Source organism: Canis lupus, chromosome 30 (genome assembly GCF_003254725.2).
Source record: "Canis lupus dingo isolate Sandy chromosome 30, ASM325472v2, whole genome shotgun sequence".
Classification (NCBI taxonomy): domain Eukaryota; kingdom Metazoa; phylum Chordata; class Mammalia; order Carnivora; family Canidae; genus Canis; species Canis lupus.
In genome coordinates, this window is record NC_064272.1 from 5503089 (window position 1) to 5524284 (window position 21196).

General features: G+C 37.5%; 1 protein-coding gene and 1 long non-coding RNA gene across 4 annotated transcripts in view; one reads left to right on the top strand and one right to left on the bottom strand.

Annotated features, from left to right (window-relative positions):
- The window catches only part of TMCO5A (transmembrane and coiled-coil domains 5A), a 59374-nt gene that overhangs the window by 20654 nt on the left and 17524 nt on the right, over positions 1 to 21196 (top strand). The window contains exon 12 of one of the 2 annotated variants that reach the window (XM_049104311.1): positions 19478 to 19562. The exons of the other annotated variant lie outside the window; for it this stretch is intronic. Coding sequence (XP_048960268.1) covers positions 19478 to 19547 — 70 coding nt within the window. The 3' untranslated portion in view covers positions 19548 to 19562. Of the gene's footprint in view, positions 1 to 19477; positions 19563 to 21196 lie in introns of those variants that run through there. 2 annotated transcript variants of the gene reach the window in all.
- The window catches only part of LOC118352946 (uncharacterized), a 62928-nt gene that overhangs the window by 2302 nt on the left and 39430 nt on the right, over positions 1 to 21196 (bottom strand). For both annotated transcript variants that reach the window (XR_007407353.1, XR_007407352.1), the window contains exon 5: positions 891 to 990. This is a non-coding gene — a long non-coding RNA (uncharacterized LOC118352946). The remainder of the gene's footprint in view (positions 1 to 890; positions 991 to 21196) is intronic.

Below are 21196 nucleotides of genomic sequence, written 5' to 3' on the forward strand. Positions count from 1 at the left end.
CCTGTCAAGAGGGAAATCCCAACCATAGTTGCAATTACAGAAGAATTAGGCACCAGAGAGACTCTCAGACAACTCATAGATTCATGAAGACCAGGCAGAGAATTTAGAGACTGATCTTTCAGGCCCAGTGAGGTACTTTCCCCAAAATCATACAACTCTTTAATGATAGAACCTAATCTCTTGGGTCTTCCTTCAGTGGCGCTTCTAGTAAACTAGCATTTCCCAACTCTTTGCAGTGAGGCATTAACATAATGGAGATTCTGTTGCGATTGTTATTTAAAAACAAAATCAGCTGTACCCTCCTGTCTTCTAAGGTAAAGTCATAATTCTTAACTCTGGGGAAATAAGTCTCTATATTTCTCTCCCTGCTCCTATAAAAACTAATAGGGAAGGGGAGAGAAGAAAGTGTAACACTTGAACTACATGAACCTTTTTTTAGGAGAGCACATTAATAAATCTTGAGTTAGGCAAAGTGTAAATTATGGGGGAGTGATAAGTGCTAGAGCTGAAATATTCTTTATCATAATAAAATACAAGGAGTTTTTGTCACACCTGGAAAAAGGATAGAAAGCTGAGTGACATGAAGATACCCTGAATTCCAAGTTCATGGAAATGGACATGAGACTTTTAGAAGACCAGAAAATTTTAGATGATTTCCTAAGTGGTTATGCAATGTATGCAGCCACATGCTTGCTTCAGTCACCATTAAAATATACCACACATGGTTGTAGATATTTGCCTCTACAAGTTGCCTTTTGATGACTCTTACAAGTGAATTTTCGTATAAAACCAATTATTTTGACTCAAATTTGAGTCAATGCTGGATCAGAGTGAAAGAAACAGCCATAAGGGGGCACCTGGGTGGCTCAATAGGTTATGTATGCATCTACCTTTGCCTCAGGTCATGGTCTGAGGGTCCTGGGATCCAGCCCTGCATAGGGCATTCTGCTCATCTGCTTCTCTCTCTCCGTGTTTGCTCGCTCTCAAAATCTTTATTAAAAAAAGAAATAGCCATAAGTTATAGAATGGAAAAAGTAAGTAGCAGAAAAGATTTGCAGAAATCCCTAGGAAAAGGACAAAAACTTGAACTACATGGAATGTAGAAGATGGCAGGAAAGGCAATCTTAGCTAGTGTCAAAGCATTGGTGGCTCTTGGGGGCAATTAGATTATAGAAGAAACTTCTACATCTCTTCTTTCCTCCTGGTTCTCTCCAAAGAGTCAGACCAATGTCAAGGAGTTCTTCCTTCCCCTGTTTTCTTCTTTTATGGTTTCAGGTCTTATATTTGAGTCTTCAGTTTATCCATTTTGATTTTGATTTTGGGGGGTGGGGTATTCTTTTGCATGTAGATATCCAGTTTTCTCAGTACCATTTTTTTAAGAGACTATCTTTTTTCCCATTGTGCAGTCTTGGAATTTTGTTGAAAATTAGTTAACTATATATGTATGGGATCAATTCTGGGTTCTCTATTCTGTTCCACTTATCTACAGGTCTACTTTTTGTCAATACCATGCTGTATGGATCACTGCAGCTTGTAATACAGCTTGACTCAGGAAGTGTGCTGTCTTTAGTTTTATTCTTCTTGATCAATATTACTTGAGCATATCCTGTGTGGTTCCAAACAAATTTTAGGATTGCTTTTTCTATTTCTGTGAAAAATGCTACCGGAATTTTGATAGCAATTGCAGTGAATCTGTAGATTGCTTTGAATATTAATTCTTCCAATCCATAACCACAGGATATATTTCCACTTATTTGTATCTTCTTCAGTTTCTTTCATGGGCATTTTATAGTTGTCAGTATACAGATCTTTCACATCCTTGGTTAAATTTATTCCAAAGTATTTTATTCTTTTTGATGCTATTATAAATTAGATTATTTTCTTAATTTCTTTATTGGATAATTCATTGTTAATTCATAGAAACACAACTGATTTTTGTAGGTTGATTTTGTATCCTGCTACTTTACTGAATTTAATAGTTTTAAGAGGTTTCTGGTGGGGTCTTTAGAGTTTTCTATATTTAAGATCATATCCTCTGCAAACAGCGATGATGTTACTTACACCTTTCTGATTTGGATTCCTTTATTTCTTTTTCCTACCTAATAGTTCCCTGGGACTTTCAGTACTGTGGTAAATAAAAGTAGTAAATGTGGGCATGTTTGTCTTGTTCTTAATTTTAGAAGAAAAGCTTTTGGTTCATCACCATTGAGTGTAATGTTAGCTATGGGTTTATCATACACGGCCTTATTTAATTGAGATATATTCCCTCTGTACCCATTTTGCTGAGAGTTTTTATCATGAATGGATGTTGAATTTTGTCAAAGCATTTTCTGCATCTGTTGAGATGATAATATGATTTTTATCTTTCACTTTGCTAATGTGGTGTATCACATTTATCGATTTGCATATGTTGAAACAACCCTGCATCCCTGGAATAAATCCCTGTTGATTACGATGTGTGATCCTTTTAAAGTCCTGTTGAATTTGGTTTGCTAGTATTTTGTCGAGGATTTTTGCATCTGTGTTCACCAGGGATTTGGCTTCTAATTTTGTTCTCTTATAGTGTCTTTGTCTGGTTTTTGTATCACAGTGATTGTGATCTTATAAAGTGAGTTAGAAGTACTCACGCCTCTTAAATTTTTTGGAAGAGCTTAAGATGGATTGGTATAAATTTTTCTTTAAATGCTTAGCGGAATTCACCAGTGAAGCCAACAGGTCCTGAACATTTCTTTGTTGGGAGAGTTTTAATTACTCGTTCAGTTTCCTTCTTATTGGTCTGTTCAGATTTTCTATACATGACCTAGCAGATTGGGTATTTCTAGGAATTTACCCATTTTTTTCTGTTATCCGACATATAACTGTTCACAGTTTCTTAACATCCTTTGTGTTCTTATGGTATCAGTTGTAATGTCCTCTCTCTCATTTCTGATAATATTTGAGTCTTTTGTTTTCTTGGTCTAACTAAAGGTTCGTCAACTTTATCTTTCCAAAACCAACTCTTAGTCTTGTTTATCCTATTGTCTTTCTAGTCTCTTTTTTCATTTATTTCTGTTCTGATTTTTGTTACTTCCTTCCTTCTACAAACTTTGGGTTTAGTTTGTTCTTTTCCTAGTTCCTTGAGACACCAAAAGCACAAATAACAAAAGCAAAAGTAAACAAGTTGTACTTGATCAAACTAAAAAGTTTCTACATGGTAAAGAAAACAACCAACAGAATGGGAAAATTTTTATAAATAATATACCTGATAAGAGTGTAGTATCCAAAATTACAAGGAATACTTATAACTCAAGAGCAAAAAGCACAAATAACCTGTTTTAAAAATGAGTAAAGGACTTGAATAGACATTTCTCCAAAGAAGACATACAAATGGTATACAAAAAGATGCTCAGCATCAATTACTAGGGAAATGAAAATCAAAACCACAATAAGTTATCATTTCATATCTGTTAGGATAGCTATAATCAGAAAAGTAATAGATTAGTAGTGGTGAGAATGTGGAGAAAATGGAATACTTATACACTATTGATGGGAATATAAACTGATACAGCCATCATGGAAAACAGTATGGATATTCTTCCAAAACAAAACAAAACAAAACAAAAAACAAAAAACCCAAACAAAGCAAAAAAAAAAAAAAAATCCTAGAACTATCATATGATCCAGCAATCCCACTTCTGGATATAAATTTAAAGGAAATAAAATCACCATTTGAAATAGATATCTGAACTCCCCATGTTCATTGCACTATTTACAATAGCCAAGATATGGAAACAACCTAAATGCTGACTGACAGATGAATGGATCAAGTAAATGTGGGATACACACACACACACACACACACACATATATATGTATACATGTGTTCATACATATGATGAAATACTATTCAGCCTTAAGAAAAAGAAAAGAAATCCTGCCTATGTGAGATAATATGGATGACTCTGGACAGCACTGCACTAAGTGAAATGAGCCAGACACATAAAGATTATATGCATAATCTTACATATATGTAGAATCTTAAAAAGAAAAAAAAAAAAGTTGAACTCAATAGCAAAGAGTAGAATGGTGGTCACCATGGGGAGAAAAGGGAGATTTTAAAAATAGTCAGAAAATGTACTGCCTATCACTTCCCCACCACATAGAAGGCAAACCACTTGGTAAAATTCCACCAGATTTTAATTGTGAGGTTATACGGAAAGGTAGTTTTAATTTTTATTCTAAAATTAGAATGGGGACACCTGGGTGGCTCAGCAATCGAGTGTCTGGCTTCCACTCGGGGCCTGATCCCAGGGTCCTGGAATCAAGTCCCACATCGGGCTCCCTGTAGGGAGCCTCCTTCCCCCTCTGCCTGTGTCTCGGCCTCTGTTTTTCTCATGAATAAATAAAACTTTTAAAAACAGATTACCTTTTAAAAAATTAGAATGATTTTTCCTGGTTTTATTACTGGGTTCCATTCTCTTATAAAAATACTTTAATGCAAATGAACCAAAATTGTATATATTTCCATCTTTTTTCATCCAAAGCACATAATGTTTGTAAGTTTTTATTGGAGTTCTAGCAATACACTAGATTTTTTTTTTTTTTTTTTTTTTATGATAGTCACACAGAGAGAGAGAGAGAGGCAGAGACACAGGCAGAGGGAGAAGCAGGCTCCATGCACTGGGAGCCCGACGTGGGACTCGATTCCGGGACTCGATTCCGGGCCTCCAGGATCGCGCCCTGGGCCAAAGGCAGGCGCCAAACCGCTGCGCCACCAGGGATCCCAATACACTAGATTTTTTTTAACTTTTTTTTTTAATTTTTTATTTATTTATTGATAGTCACACAGAGAGAGAGAGAGGCAGAGACATAGGCAGAGGGAGAAGCAGGCTCCATGCACCGGGAGCCCGACATGGGATTCGATTCCAGGTCTCCAGGATCGCGCCCTGGGCCAAAGGCAGGCGCTAAACCACTGCGCCACCCAGGGATCCCTACACTAGATTTTTTAAAGTCCCGTGGATCATATGGGAAGTGCTGTAGTCTACCATGGCTAAATATTTTTTTTTAGGAAACATAAACATTTCTTTTCATTCTATTTTTAAGAAAATAAGTAGGCTGACTTTTTCATCTTTACAGACCACAGAAAATCATGAAAATATGAATTTCAAGGCAGAATAATAACCCATATTATCTTGGGTATCCTTAACTTAGAATCTATGCTCGTTCAGATGTGTATAGCTGAAGCTTTGACTTGCTCATTCTTACCTATTAATTGAAACATGGCCTGAGTCCAGCTATCTCTGTTACCTCCAATAAAATCAAATTGTTTTCCAAACTGCATTTATTTAAAACATGTCCTGAGAGGCACCTGGCTGGGTCAGTCAGTAGAGCACATGACTGTTGATTTTCGGCCTGTAAGTTCAAGCCCCACACTGGGTGTAGAAATTTTTTTTAATTTTTTAATAAAATAAATAAAATACATCCTGTAACTCAGCGTCTCACTAATTCACATTAACTTTCCCACAGCTAACATTTTATTATATTCTCTGTAGAAAGAACATGTCTTGGTTGGAACTTTTGTACTGAATAAACCAATCAATAAAAAGGTAATATGCTTTTATAATCCTTGAGCTTCCAAAATTTGTAGAGTTTGGGGGCTATAAAAGCAGTCAAGGTAACTGAGTCCCAGAGAAGTAAAATGATAGGCCTCAGTTTATATAGATAATTAGTATTACATAGCAGAACTCAGAGAATCATAGAAACTCAGTAATAAAAAATAAAACATTTTTATTGTAGTAAAATACACATAACATAAAACTTAGCATTTTTAAAAGGTTTTATTTATTTGAGAGAGAGAGACAGAGAGAAAGCATAGCAGGGGGAAGGACAGAGGGAGAAGCAGACTCCCTGCAGAGCAGGGAGCCCAATGTGGGCCTCAAACCCAGGACCCTCGGATCACTACCTGAGCTGAAGGCAGATGCTTAACCTACTGAGCCACCCAAGTGCCCCTAAAGTTTACCATCTTAACCATTTTTAAGTCTACAGTTCAGTGGTATTAAGTACATTCATGCTGTTGTACAAGCCATAATCACCACCCAACTCCATATTTCATCTTTCAAAACTGAAACTCTATGCCTATTAAACAATAACTCCTTATTACTCCTCTCCCCAACCCCTGACAACCACGATTCTACTTCCTATGTCTATGACTTTGACTACTCTATGTACTTCATATAACTGGAATCATATGGTATTTGTCTTTTTGTGGCTGGTTTATTTCATTTAGCATAATGCTCTCCAAGTTCATCCATGTTGTAGCATTCGTCAAAATACCCTTCCTTTTTAATGCTAAATAGTATTCTACTGTATGGATATGCCACATTTTGCCTACCTGTCAATGGATACTTGGTTTGCTTCCACATTTTAGCTATGATGAGTAATGCTGCTATGAACATGGGTACACAAATATCTTTTCAATAATCTGCTTTCCAATCTTTTGGATAAATACTCAAAAGTGGAATTGCTAAATCACGTAGTAATTCTATTTTTAATTCTAAGAAACTGTCATCATGTTTTCCACAGCTATTGTACTACTTTAGATTCCCACCAAGAGTGCACAAGGGTTCCAATTTCTTCACATCCTTTCCAACTCTTGTTATATTCTATTAGTGTTTTTTATATAATAGCCATGCTAACGGTTGCAAGGTGGTATTCTTTTTGTTTTGATTTGCATTTTCCTAAAAATTAGTTATGTTGAATATAGTCTCATGTGCTTATTGGCTATTTATATATCTTCTTTGGAAAAACATCTGTTCAGGTTTTTGCCCATTTTTTAATCAGGCTGTTTGCTTTTCTGTTGGGTTTTAGGAATTCTCTATATATTCTGGATATTAACCCTTTACCAGATATTTGACTGACAAACATGACAAATATTTTTTTTCTATTTTGTTAATAGTGTATATTAATGGTATTAATCATCTTTAATGTACAATTTTAAAATTTTTTCATGAAGTCCAATTTTTTTCTCTTTTGTTTCCTGTGCATTTGGTATCATATCTAAAAAATCATTATAAATCCAATGTTGTGAAGCTTTTGTACTATATTTTCCTCTTAAAGTTTTATATTTTTAACTCTTATGTTTACATCTTTCATCCATTTTGAGTTAATTTTTGTAGATCATGTTAGGTAAAAGCCCAACTTCATTCTTTTACATGTGGGTATCCAGTTTTTCCAGCACCATTTGTTGAAAAGACTGAACTTTTCCCATTGAATGGTCTTGACATCTTTGTTGAAAATCATTTTGAGTATATATGCAAGGGTTTATTTCTGGGCTCTCCGTCTGGATCCATTGGTCTATAGCACGTCTAGTCTATATGCCAGTACCACATTGCTTTGAATACCATAACTTTGTAGCAAGTTTTGACATCAGGAAATCTGAATCCTTCAACTCTGTTCTTCTTTTTCAATATTAGTTTGGCTATCACTATCCCTTGAGATTCCATATGAATTTTACGATGGGTTTTTGTATGTCTTAAAAATAATCATTGGAACTTTGGTAGGGATTGCATTAAAGTTGTAGATCCCTCTGGGTTTGGGTAACATTGGAATCTTAATAAAATTAAGTCTTTCGATTCATGAACATGAGATGTCTTCCACTTTTATGTCTTCATTAATTTCAGCAATGTTTTGTATTTTTCATTGTATGTCTTTCACCTACTTGGTTAAGATAATTTTAAGTATTTTATTATTTTTGAAGCTATTGTAAATAGAATTATCTTCCTAACTTTCCTTACAGATTGTTCATTTTAGTGTCTAGGAGTGCAACTGATTTTTGTGTGTTGATTTTGTATCCTGCTACTTTGCTCATTTTAGTAGTTCTAATGGGTATGTATGTGTGTGATCTTTAGAGTTTTCTATATATAAGATCTTACAATCTGTGAACAGAGATAATTTTACTTCTTCCTTTCCCATTTGGATACCTTTTATTTCTTTTCATGTCTAATTGCTCTGGCTAAAATTTTCGGTACAATATTGAATGGAAGTGGTGAAAGCCACATTCTTGCCTTGTTTCGGATTTTCAGAGAAAAGCTTTCATTCTTTTACCTCATAATATGATGTTTGCTGTAGGGTTTTTATGTATAGCTTTCAATTATGTAGTTTCCTTGTATTCCTAGTTTGTTGAATGTTATTATCATGATAGGATGCTGAATTTTGTCAAGTGCTTTTTCTGTATCAATTGAGATGATTATGTGGGTTTTTTCCTTCATTCTGTTAATGTATTGTATTATACTGGTCAATTTTCATATGTTGCATTCCAGGAATAAATTCCACTTGATCATGGTACAAAATTCTTTTAATATGTTGCCAAATTTGATTTGCCAGTATTTTCTTGAGAATTCTTGCATCAATGTTAACAAAAGAAATTTATCTATAGCTTTCTTAGAGTATCTTTGTGTAGCTTTGACATTCGGGAAATGCTGGCTTCATAGCATGAGTTAGGAAGCATTTGCCCTCAACAACTTTTTGGAAAATTTTGATAAAGATTAATATTAGTGCTTCCTTGGACACCTGGGTGGCTCAGCAGTTGGACGTCTGCCTTCGGCTCAGGTCGTGATCCCAAAGATCTGGGATCCAGTCCCATATTAGGCTCCTGCGGGGAGCCTGCTTCTCCCTCTGCCTACGTCTCTGCCTCTCTGTGTGTGTCTCTCATGAATGAATGAATGAACGAATAAATAAATAAATAAATAAATAAATAAATAAATAAATAAATCTATCTTCAAAAAATATATTAGTGCTTCCTTAAATGTTTGTTAAAATTAACCAGTGAAGCTATCAAGTCCAGGGCTTTTCTTTGCTGAGAAATTTTTTTTTAATTTTTTTATTTATTTATGATAGTTACACAGAGAGAGAGAGGCGCAGAGACACAGGCAGAGGGAGAAGCAGGCTCCATGCACCGGGAGCCTGACGTGGGATTCGATCCCGGGTCTCCAGGATCGCGCCCTGGGCCAAAGGCAGGCGCCAAACCGCTGCGCCACCCAGGGATCCCTGCTGAGAGATTTTTAATTACTGATTCAATCCCCTTACATAGGGGATTCTACTTCTACTTGATCCAGATTTGGCAGATTTTTCTGTTTTTAGGATTTGTCCATTTCATCTAGACTATCCAATTTGTTGCCATACAACTGTTCATAGTTATAATGAACTCTTATAATCATTTTTATTTCTGTAACATCGGTAGTAATGCCTCCATTTTCATTTCTGACTTTAGTTATTCAGCTCTTCGTTTTTTTTGGTTAACTAGAAGTTTGTTAATTTTGTTGACCTTTTTAAAGAACTAGCTTTCAATTTTATTAGTTTTCTCTATTTTTATTTTTTCTATTTTTCTTTGCTCTAATCCTAATCTAATCCTACATCTGCACTTCACAGATCAGCTGACTCACCTATTTTCCTGTCACACTTAAGTTTGATAAAAGGCCTTCTACAGAGAGTTCCAAACCTCATCCCTAGAAACTCCTTCCAGATTGGCATCACCCATATTCAACCACAAGAAGCCCCTCCAATCTGAAATTCCAGTCACATTAATGTCCACAGCTGTAGGAGCCAGCATGGTATGAGAAGGGGTATAAAGGGATGTGTAGAGGCAACAGGAACTAGTGGGTGGCAAGTACTATTCTATACATTTTCTTATCACTTTAGTAGTTCATCAATGAGAAGAAATATTAGCACAACCTGATTTGTTTTTTACTCCTCTGATTGCTACAATCACAGCTTCATCTACTAAGTGCTGGTAAAATTTTCTCCTTTCGAGGTCAGGGGAGTATGCAAAGGGAAGAATAAGGCTAGAAAAGTGACCTAGTAGTTGCTAAATGGTGCCAAATCTTTATAACCAACAGCTCTCTCCACCTCCACCTATTACAGCTGACTCCCAACATACACATGTGAGTTAATTTAGAAATGAAGAACTAATCCCTCAAGAAGCAAGCCTTGCCCCTCTCTGTAGATCTTGATGCCAGCTATACAGAAAAGGAAGCATGGGTACACACAATGGAAGTAAAATTCTGTCTCCTATCTTTGCCAACCACTCCTCCACCATGTTAAGACTCAAAGCCACAGTTTTTCTCTTCTTTCCAAAGGTCCGAAAAAATTCCACCTCACTTTCCTATGCCACAGGAGGCAAATCATGTGGTTTGGTAAAATTCTTTCACATTGTCAACCAGATTTTCTCTTCCTTTCCTCTGACTCAGCTTGTATCTCTTAAGCAATACAGATCAGAAAACTGCCTGAGTAATGGCTCTGGTGTTTCTCAGAGTCCAAATCAGTTAACTTCTATTTGAAAGCCCAGTAGCTGATCCCAAATGAGGTCTCTAATTTAGACTCTGCCTGGCACAGAGCTGTATGAATCTCCCACTATCATCTTCCTGCCTGCAATTTAGTCATTTTGTAGAAGCACAAGATCCTTAAGAACCCAGCAGAGTTGGAGACTGCTGCAAAAAATATTTTTATCATTATTCTGCTCTATGGTGACTCAGAAAAGATATAAGAAATGGGCAAGAGGTGGTAGCTAGATTTAGGATAGTGATCACTTTGTAATATAGATAAATGTTGAATCACCGTTATACACCCGAAACTAATATAGCATTGTATGTCAACAAGAAAGAAAGAAAGAAAGAAAGAAAGAAAGAAAGAAAGAAAGAAAGAAAGAAAGAAGAAAGAAGAAAGAAAGAAAGAAAAGAAAAGAAAGAAAAGAAAAGAAAAGAAAAGAAAAGAAAAGAAAAAAGAAAAGAAAAGAAAAGAAAAGAAAAGAAAAAGAATTGAAAAGAAAAGACCAAAGAAGCAAAGAGGCAAGATACAAAAATCACACATTTCCAGAGGCATAATGCTGGCTTGTTATGCAAGCTTTATCCACTTTATCCACATGATGGTGCTAACCTCAAAAAAATTGCCCAAAAAGGAAATGAAAAGAGTCCATTTTCCTCTCATTAATGATAAAGCTGAGCACTGTAGTCAAGAAAGATATCACTTGTCTAAGAGGACTATACATTAATTCTGCAAATAAGCATCTAAAATAGTTTGTCCTAATCCTCATCCCCACCCTGCTTCCCTGGGGGAATAAATGGAACCAAATCACCATTCTTTTCATTTCACTGATTCAATCTTTACTGACTCCCAGGTTGGGGAGAGGGGGAGATTATTCATCCTGGGCTGTTACATGTGTACAATCCTGGCACAGAAACTTATTATTCCTGAGACGGAGCTGAAGTGGTCTGGAGAGAGCTGGTCAATTAGCCACCTAAAGCTCTTCACTGGGTTCTTATAACTACTGCTGGAGTCAAAGAAGATGGGAGCAGCAGACATTTCATTGGTGTCAGGGAATGAAAGACAGGTTCAATGCAGGTGCCTTCCAGGCCAATGGGCAGAGAAGACCAGAAAATCTGTTTTTAACTTCTAAATCCAAAATTATGCTCTTCACCTTGATCATGTGACCAAGTCTCACCAGCTGCCTCTTCTTGTGGAGTCTAAATGTTTCATTTAAATGTCTTAAACTTTATGGTCAACTAATATTCGATAAAGGAGGAAAGACTATCCATTGGAAGAAAGACAGTCTCTTCAATAAATGGTACTGGGAAAATTGGACATCCACATGCAGAAGAATGAAACTAAACCACTCTCTTGCACCATACACAAAGATAAACTTAAAATGGATGAAAGATCTAAATGTGAGACAAGATTCCATCAAAATCCTAGAGGAGAACACAGGCAACACCCTTTTTGAACTCGGCCACAGTAACTTCTTGCAAGATACATCCACGAAGGCAAAAGAAACAAAAGCAAAAATGAACTATTGGGACTTCATCAAGATAAGAAGCTTTTGCACAGCAAAGGATACAGTCAACAAAACTCAAAGACAACCTACAGAATGGGAGAAGATATTTGCAAATGACGTATCAGATAAAGGGCTAGTTTCCAAGATCTATAAAGAACTTATTAAACTCAACACCAAAGAAACAATCCAATCGTGAAATGGGCAAAAGACATGAAGAGAAATCTCACAGAGGAAGACATAGACATGGCCAACATGCACATGAGAAAATGCTCTGCATCACTTGCCATCAGGGAAATACAAATCAAAACCACAATGAGATACCACCTCACACCAGTGAGAATGGGGAAAATTAACAAGGCAGGAAACCACAAATGTTGGAGAGGATGTGGAGAAAAGGGAACCCTCTTACCCTGTTGGTGGGAATGTGAACTGGTGCAGCCACTCTGGAAAACTGTGTGGAGGTTCCTCAAAGAGTTAAAAATAGACCTGCCCTACGACCCAGCAATTGCACTGTTGGGGATTTACCCCAAAGATACAGATACAATGAAACGCCGGGACACCTGCACCTGCACCCCGCTGTCTCTAGCAGCAATGTCCACAATAGCCAAACTGTGGAAGGAGCCTCGGTGTCCATCGAAAGATGAATGGATAAAGAAGATGTGGTTTATGTACACAATGGAATATTACTCAGCCATTAGAAACGACAAATATCCACCATTTGCTTCAACGTGGATGGAACTGGAGGGTATTATGCTGAGTGAAGTAAGTCAATCGGAGAAGGACAAACATTATATGTTCTCTTTCATTTGGGGAATATAGATAATAGTGAAAGGGAATATAAGGGAAGGGAGAAGAAATGTGTGGGAAATATCAGAAAGGGAGACAGAACATAAAGACTCCTAACTCTGAGAAACGAACTAGGGGTGGTGGAAGGGGAGGAGGGCCGGGGGTGGGAGTGAATGGGTGACGGGCACTGAGGGGGGTACTTGACGGGATGAGCACAGAGTGTTATTCTGTATGTTGGTAAATTGAACACCAATAAAAAATAAATTTATTAAAAATAAATAAATAAATAAATAAATAAATAAATAAATAAATAAATAAATAAAAATAAAAAATAAAATAACATAAATGTCTTAAAAGCTCAAGGGAACCTCATTAAGTATGCTAAATACTGCTTAGGCAACATAAGGCCTGCTTAGGCATAACATAGAAGATGCCAAATGGAACCAATTACCAGGTATACAAACAATTTTTGAAACACAGTACCTATGGGACGTTAGCAACAACAAAAAATAAATAAAATAACACAGTACCTGTCAACACCAAAAAACATTCTCAACTTTAGAAAGGGAGAACTGATGAAAGTTTGTTAGTGGTCCTCTGTAAATCAGTCCTTACCTGACACTGATACTGATAACCATGAGTATAATACATATCCAGAGGGTTTTCAGACCTGGCCCTAGAGGCAGATTGCTAACACCCATGATTTGGGAGATAGCACAGGTGCCACTTGCCATTGTACCCAAATATCTGCCTCTGAACTGCCAAGGACTTGTGATCCTTTCTCATGTTTAAATCTCCAACTTTAGACAAGAGTCGCTAAGCATCTTATCCCTAAAACTTTGTTCATAAGATAAACATCTAAACAGAGAAGGAAGGAAAGACAGAAAGAAAAATTCCCATTAGAATGAATAAGTTCATTAGATTGGATAACTTACCCTCAGAATAGCAAGAAGCAGGATCCTGAAAAGATTGGGACAACTAAATGTCAACATAGGCTAAAGAGGTCAGCAGTCATAAGTTCTGGAGCCAAGGAATGACTTGGGGTACAAGCAAGAATGAGTCTGAAGATATTTTTCCATTTATCATAGATCAGACATAACAAAGTGATGGCTCATAGGTTTAATCAAATTTGTAGTTGCATTTTGTTCCTCTCATTGTGTTTTTTAAAAATTTACCTTTGTTGTAAGTATTTAAAATCCTGGAGATGCCCTCTAAAATCTAGATTCCTTTTAAAAAATTAAAAGTTTTGTCATCACTAGACAGGATTCTCATTGGACAATAATTGCCGGAAGCTGAAAAATAACAATTAAGTCAACAGACTTATATGGCCATTTGCTTACCACAGTCCCCATCACTCTTACTGTATCAAACCTGATCTCATCAGTGCTACACACATGCCCTGTAAGTAGTAATTGACCTTGGTAAGGCATACCTAGAGAGAAAACTCTTAAAAGGAAGGTGATAATGCCAACAGCATGGGGAGGTACCAAAAGAAAGACAATTTTCTGAAAATAATATGGTCATATCTGAGAATTAAGGGTAATACCTAGAGAAAATATGACACAGCTCATACTCAGCTAAGTAGAATGCAGAGAGGTTCCAGGGACTCAGAGCAGTATGAGAAGGAGAGACAACTGAAAACTCTACGATGAGAGAAGAAAGTTTTCTTGAATCTCAGCTTTTGATTTATGAGGAGGCAAACCACAAGACTTACTAACAAGTCATATGAACTTTAGAAGTAGTCAGGCTCCTGTGTGGCAAGGATGCAGCCTGTGTTTGCTTTCTCACAACTCATGGATGAGGACTGATAGAACTGAGCTGCAATAAAGGAGGTTTGGCTTGGGGTGAACATCAGGAACAAATCACTTTCTTGAATTATATACATTGAACTCTGAGATAATTGCACAGATTTGTAAGTTATTTGTGCTTATGTGATTTGCGCCCAGTCTTAATTTATATGGGTGACTAAGTGACAACAGAATGAGGTCAAAGCCACCACCACCACCACCCCCGCCGCCAGCCAAAAAAAAAAGCTTATTGATACTCTTGATTCCCTTGGATATGAGAGGAGGGCAAAGTACACAGTGACACATGGGGAGGCACCAGAGTGATCAGGAGGCAGAAGCAGGAAGGAGGGGGGAAAGTATGGTCTAGAGCCTTGATTGTGTTTGCCATGGAAGAGGCAAGGCAGAGAAGGGAAAATAGCTTAGGATTGGTAATTTAAGTAATGTTGGCAACCTCTGGACTATAAAGGGGTGGCTTCTAGTTGTGCAGTACCTGGCTCTGACCAATTGGAAGAGGGAAATAGTGGCCTGGGATATAAGAATTAAAGGGGGGGCTTGGAGGAGTGGATTTGGGATTGGTTGTGGGGGGTTATAATATGATTTTTGCACACCTGTGAAAGCTGCATCACAGGGGGTGTAAACAATTCTGGCCATTAGTATGGTCCTGTGATTAATAGATGCCACAAACAGAGAATCTAAGAAAACACGGTTCAATCATTAAGGGAGTTTAAAAACCCTTCAGTCCAGTCCTTCCATTTTATAAATAAGGAAATTGATATTTAAAGACATAATGTCATTTATCCAAAATTCAGTGAAGCTTGTTATTAGCACTGCACAGAGTAGAATTGTCATGCACAACTCCCCACTCAGTGATTTTCTGCTATACTTTTTTTTTTTTTAAATTTTATTTATTTATTTGTGATAGTCACAGAGAGAGAGAGAGAGAGGCAGAGACACAGGCAGAGGGAGAAGCAGGCTCCATGCACCGGGAGCCCGACGTGGGATTCGATCCCGGGTCTCCAGGATCGCGCCCTGGGCCAAAGGCAGGCCCCAAACTGCTGCGCCACCCAGGGATCCCGATTTTCTGCTATACTTTAATGACTTATGCTAATATGTATATTGACTGTGTACTTCCCTTCATCTGGTTTCGTGAATCTAAAGGAAGGATAGGCATCTTTTCCTGAAAACACCAAATAGTAAATATCTTAGGCTTGTGGATCATACAGTCTGTCACAACCACTCAACTCTGTCATTGTAGCACTAAAGCAGCTACAGACAATACATAAGTGGGTGTGTCTGTGTCCCAATAAAACTTTATTTGTAGACACCAAAATTAGAATTTCATATTAATTTTCACATATCATGAAATATTCTTTAAAATTTTTTTTCAACCATTTAAAAATGTAATAACTATTCTTAGCTTGCAGGCTGTACAAAAATAGGCACTAGACTACATTTTACCTATGAGCTACAGTTTCCTAACACTTTTTCTCTGTACACTCCTTATAAAGTCTCAGATGACTGAACCAGGTGACAGTGAAACACTCTAGGTCTTCTCCACTGATAGAACATGAGGCAGCTAGACTCTAAGGACCCTTTCAGAGCTGTGACCTTGAGGTTTTTGATAAGGGTACCCAAAGACAAAAATGTGTTATAAAAGGGAATCTGTGGGCTCTTTCATGGGACATTATTAAGAAATGCCTCTCTTGGAGTTAAGGAAATTCCAAGAACCAAAGTCATTCAGGAATTATAAAGAATATTAGATACATAAAATTTTATTTATTTATTTACTCATTAAAGATTTTATTTATTTATTCATGAGAGACACACAGAGAGAGGCAGAGACATAGGCAGAGGGAGAAACAGGCTCCCCACAGGGAGCCCGATGCAGCACTCGATCCCAGGACCCCAGAATCACGCCTTGAGCTGAAGGCAGATGCTCAACCACTGAGCCACCCAGGCATCCCTAGATACATAAAACTTTAAGGTAAAAAAAGATAAAAAAAAAAAAAAAATATATATATATATATATATTCATGAAATGATAAGTTTAGGGAATAGGATTAAATCAATTTCTCTACTCCAGGACTTTTCAAACCTAATATGCATTAGGGCTATCCAAAGGAAGAGTCTTCCAAAAACAGACTCTCAGACAAGTACTCAGGTGCAGGTAGTTTATATAAGAAGCAAAAATAGAAAACACAAATGAGACAGGAAAAATTGATAGGGAAATTAGAAAAGACATATCACTTATGTTAATAAACAAGTTACTGCAGTGAGCAACTGGAGCTCAATTCTGCTGGAAACTCTCAGGGAAACTATGATGTGGCTTCAGAACATTCCATAGAGAGTGGAGAGAATTAGGTATTTATCAAGTCCAGCCTCTAAATGGATAAGAGTTGTCCTGAGGGTGTGAACACTCCCACACTTCCAATTGTACCTACAGGGGGCCCAGAAATTCCCAGAGTGCTAAAGAAGTTCCCTAAGGCAAAGAAGAGAGCCAGTTAGGCTCTCTAACTCTCTCTTTAAGGTAGGAAGATAAAAAATAAAAATAAATAAAAATAATTTTAAAAAGGTAGGAAGCTATGACATTCCAGAAACATAGACCATGGCTAAATTCAGAGAGGGGTTGAGGAGATAAGGTGTGAGTGTTAACTATAAAGATGAAGGGGGGAGGATAGAAATCAATATTTTCTCACCTCATTTGCACTCAAAAACGCTATCTTCCCCAAATCATCCCAACTAATCTGACTGAGGATTTCCTTTATACATGAAACATGTCCTTGGAGAGATACTGTTTTCAACTAAATATGATAGTGCCAGTGACTCAGTAATCTTGATAAAATTAGAATATTTTTTCAGGCCTTATTTTCTAAAATCAATATGACAAAGCATACACTAAATACAGTAAGCCTCTGTCCTCTCCAGGGCAGAAACTAGGCCAATACATTTCATACAGTGCCAGGCATGAGGTCAATTCCAACATGAAGAAAAAAAAAAAAACAGTAAAGAACATTCACCTCCAAATGAGGTTGCCATCTGAAGTGATGCATGTCGGAGGAGGGACAGAATGTTCAAAGTGTAGTTGGAAGCATGACAAGGCATCACCATCTGCCATCTGAGTCCCATCTCCCCAGCCCTTTAGCCATCTGCACACCTGCTCAGGCATGTCACATTGGAGCAGGGATGGTCGTACCATCATTAATGCAGTGGCAATAAAAACAAAAGCTCAGGAAATAGCTCTAAGGCCTCTGACATCGTTATTTCCTTAAATTTGGAATATGTTCCCATAAAAAAAAAAAAAAAAAAAAAAACATATGGAAAAGAGATTCAACCTAAAGCTGAAATCTACACAGGGCTAAAGTTTCTGGGTGAGTTGAATTTTTAGACTACCAGGTCATACATTAAAAAATCGGCAAATTGTTAAAGAAATAGCATAGCAAATGCTAAGCAGAAACTAATCTGGAATCCATTATACATATTCTCATTTTGAACTTTGATCCATACAAGAGTCACCTCTTTTCTACCTTCATTCAGATTTCATCTCTAGACTCACTTTTCCCAGGAAAGCTAAAATAAATCCATCCAAAACTAATTATGGAGAAGTACCTCCAAGTTCGCAAAGCAATCGGTTCTCCTGGAGAGCCTTGCAGGGAGAGCACAGTTTGGCTATTCTAGCTCTTTAGATCCTCCATACCAGAAACTGGGTTTATGTAAATGTGGCCCACCCAAAGAGGGATAGACCTTGTCCAGGATCCATTCTGTAAAAAAGGCTATTTACTTGGTCTGTCCTCTCTAGCAATAGGATATTGATTCTAAATGTTATAGAAGTTCCTTCCAGTTCAAATGTCTCTTCTTAAAAATAACTAAATGGGGTTTTGAAATTACAAAGGTACCCAAAGATACACTGATAATAGGAGCTCACTGAATATATCATATGCAGTGAGATAGGTATATCCTCTTCTAATTAGTTAGGTAAGCATATGAATCTGGAGGGAGACAATCCAGCTGAGCAGTTAGAAGTACAAGCTCTGAGATCAAACTGCTTGAGTTCACCCTGGCTTCACCACTTACCACCTGTGTGACCTGAGTCAAGTCACTCAAACTCTCCAAAACTTAGTTTCTTTGTGTATAAATGAGGAGTAATAGTACAAGTTAATAAAATGCACATAAATGAAAATACAGGTAAAGTATTTACCATGGAATCTGGTACATAATAAGAGTGTTTAAACATTAGCTATTTGTAGTAGGTTGAAAAATAGCTCTCCAAAAGATATTCACATCTGAAAACCTGGAACCTATAGATGTCACCTTATATGGAAGGAACATCTTTGAAGATGTGATTAAGTGAAGGAACCTGAGATGAGATTACCTGAGTTACCTGAGTGAGCCACCCAAGGATCCCAAATACAAGTATCCTTATGAGAGGGAGTCAGAGGGACACTTCTCTCTCTCTCTCTCTCTCTCTCTCTCTCTCACACACACACACACACACACACACACAATGTGAAGGTGAAGCAGAGAGAGATTTGAAGGTGCTGGCCTGAAGACTGGAGTAATAGGGTCACAAGCCAAGGAATGTCAGCACACCATAGGCTGGAAGAGGCAAGGGTAAGATTTTCCCCTAGAGCTTCTAGAGGAAGTGCAGCCCTGCCAACATCTTGATTTCTACCTCTATTGATAAAGATTTCGGACTTCTGGCCTCCAGAATTGTGAGAGAATAAATTCTGTTGTTTTAAGCCACCAACTTTCTAGTAATTTCTTTGAGCAGTCATACGAAATTAATACATTGCTATTATAGCTTTCTATCGATTCTCTGTTGCTACTTACCAAAACTCGGTGGCTTAAAGCGAAAATATTTGTCACCTTACAGTTTCTGTGGATGCGGAGTCCGAGCACAGCTTTGCTGTGTCACTAACTCAAAAGTCTATCACAAGGCTAGAGTCAAGGTGTGGACTTTGGTTTCATCTTCAGGCATGGATAAGGAAAGATCTATAACACAGGTTATAGTTCTTCACAAGTTACCAGACTGAGGACCTCAGATGCTCCCTGCATATTGGTCAGAAGCTGCCCTCAGTCCCTTGTTACATGTGTCTCTCCACAGAGCAGCACGCAACATGGCAGCTGACTATCGGAATGAGCCAGAGAGAGATCAAAAAAGAGAAAGCGAATAGAAGTCAACTTCTTTTACAACCAAGTCTCAGAAGTGACATCCCATTACATTTGCTGCATTGTTTTTGTTGGAAGTGATTCACCAGGTCTAAGACCCATAACTGCCCAGAATAATTATTGCAAACAATCTTTTTATTTATAGCTTTCCTAGCTTTACATCATCAGCTGATCTTTTGAGTACTAAACTCAGCTAATTCACATTGGTTAGCTTGTTGCATAACGTAGGACTGTTAATTTTAAAAATCTCCAGGCTTTTGGTCTGCACAGACTTTAAAATGAAAGTGAAGCATCAACCATATTTCTGTAGCTTTATGTCATTCCCGTGTGTGATTTTCTGTAACTCCTCTAATTCTGAAAAAACTATCTGCTATGTAGTTGCCTAGGAATGGCTTCTACCTGCCACAGTGGTAGTGAGAGGATTTTTCTAGATCTCCATGAATTTGGCACAAAAAGAGCAATTTCCAGCCCAGAACATTTTTCATTCTCAATAGTTATTCCTTATGTCTCACTGTCCCATGTCTCTCTTCAGCCCTGGAATCTGTGACTAGCTTTCAAAACTGCCCTTTTTGTTTCACTAACATTTTGCTGTTTGAATGTTCATACCACTTAGATCAAACATCATAGAACCTTTGAGCTGAAAAATCTCCCTTTTTAAAAGATTTATTTATTTATTTGAAGGGGGAATGGAGGAAGGGGCAGAGGAAGAGAATATCCAGGCAGACTCCCACTGAATGTGAGCCCAACTAGAGGCTTGATCCCAGGAGCCATGAGATCAGGACCTGAGTCAAAATCAAGAGTCACTCTGGACACTCAACCAACTGAGCCATCCAGGTGCTCCTAGCTGAAAATATCTTAAATTTGCCTAATCAACCCTCTAAGAGAAGAGGCTCTGAGCAATTTCTCTCTCACATTCTCTGATATTCTTGCACTAGTTAGTGTCAGAGTAGGGTCTACTATCTCAATTCCTAATGCAGTAAGTGTGTGTGTGTGTGTATTATGGCTCATTGTGCACTGCATTTAGACACTCTGATTAGTTCCCAAGTACACAATATGTACTGGCGAAAACATACATAACGTTTTCTCAGGCTCCTTAACTTAATCACATCTTCAAAGATGCTCGTTCCATATAAGGTAACATCTTATAGGTTCCAGATTTTCAGATGTAAATATCTTTTGAAGAGCTATTTTTCAGCTTACTACAAAACATTTGTAAGACCAAATCCATGTTAGAACAACAACAAAAATATCTAAAAGAAACATAACATTGTGATAAGGATGTTGAAGAGAAGAGATGATAAGTGTGAATTTAGCCCCATGTGGAACATGAATTCTTTTCTTGGCTTCAGGTCCAATATCAATCAAGGGAGATAGAAACTCCACAGAAATTTGAACAAAGAAGTCTTAATATAAATAATTATTAACTACTTATAGGAAATTAGCTACCAACAGAGAACTTTAAAGATTACCCTAATTCTGAGTGAGAGAATCCAAGGAAGAAACACACTTTGGAAGGGGTCCCCTCCTCAATGCTTGAAATCACCTGGTTAGAGGGCTTTGGTTGCAGCCTGCTGAATGGCAGAGAAGTAGCTAAGGCTACTGGGCAGGGAACCATGATGGGGTGCCAATGAAACTAACTAGGAAGCTGCCATCA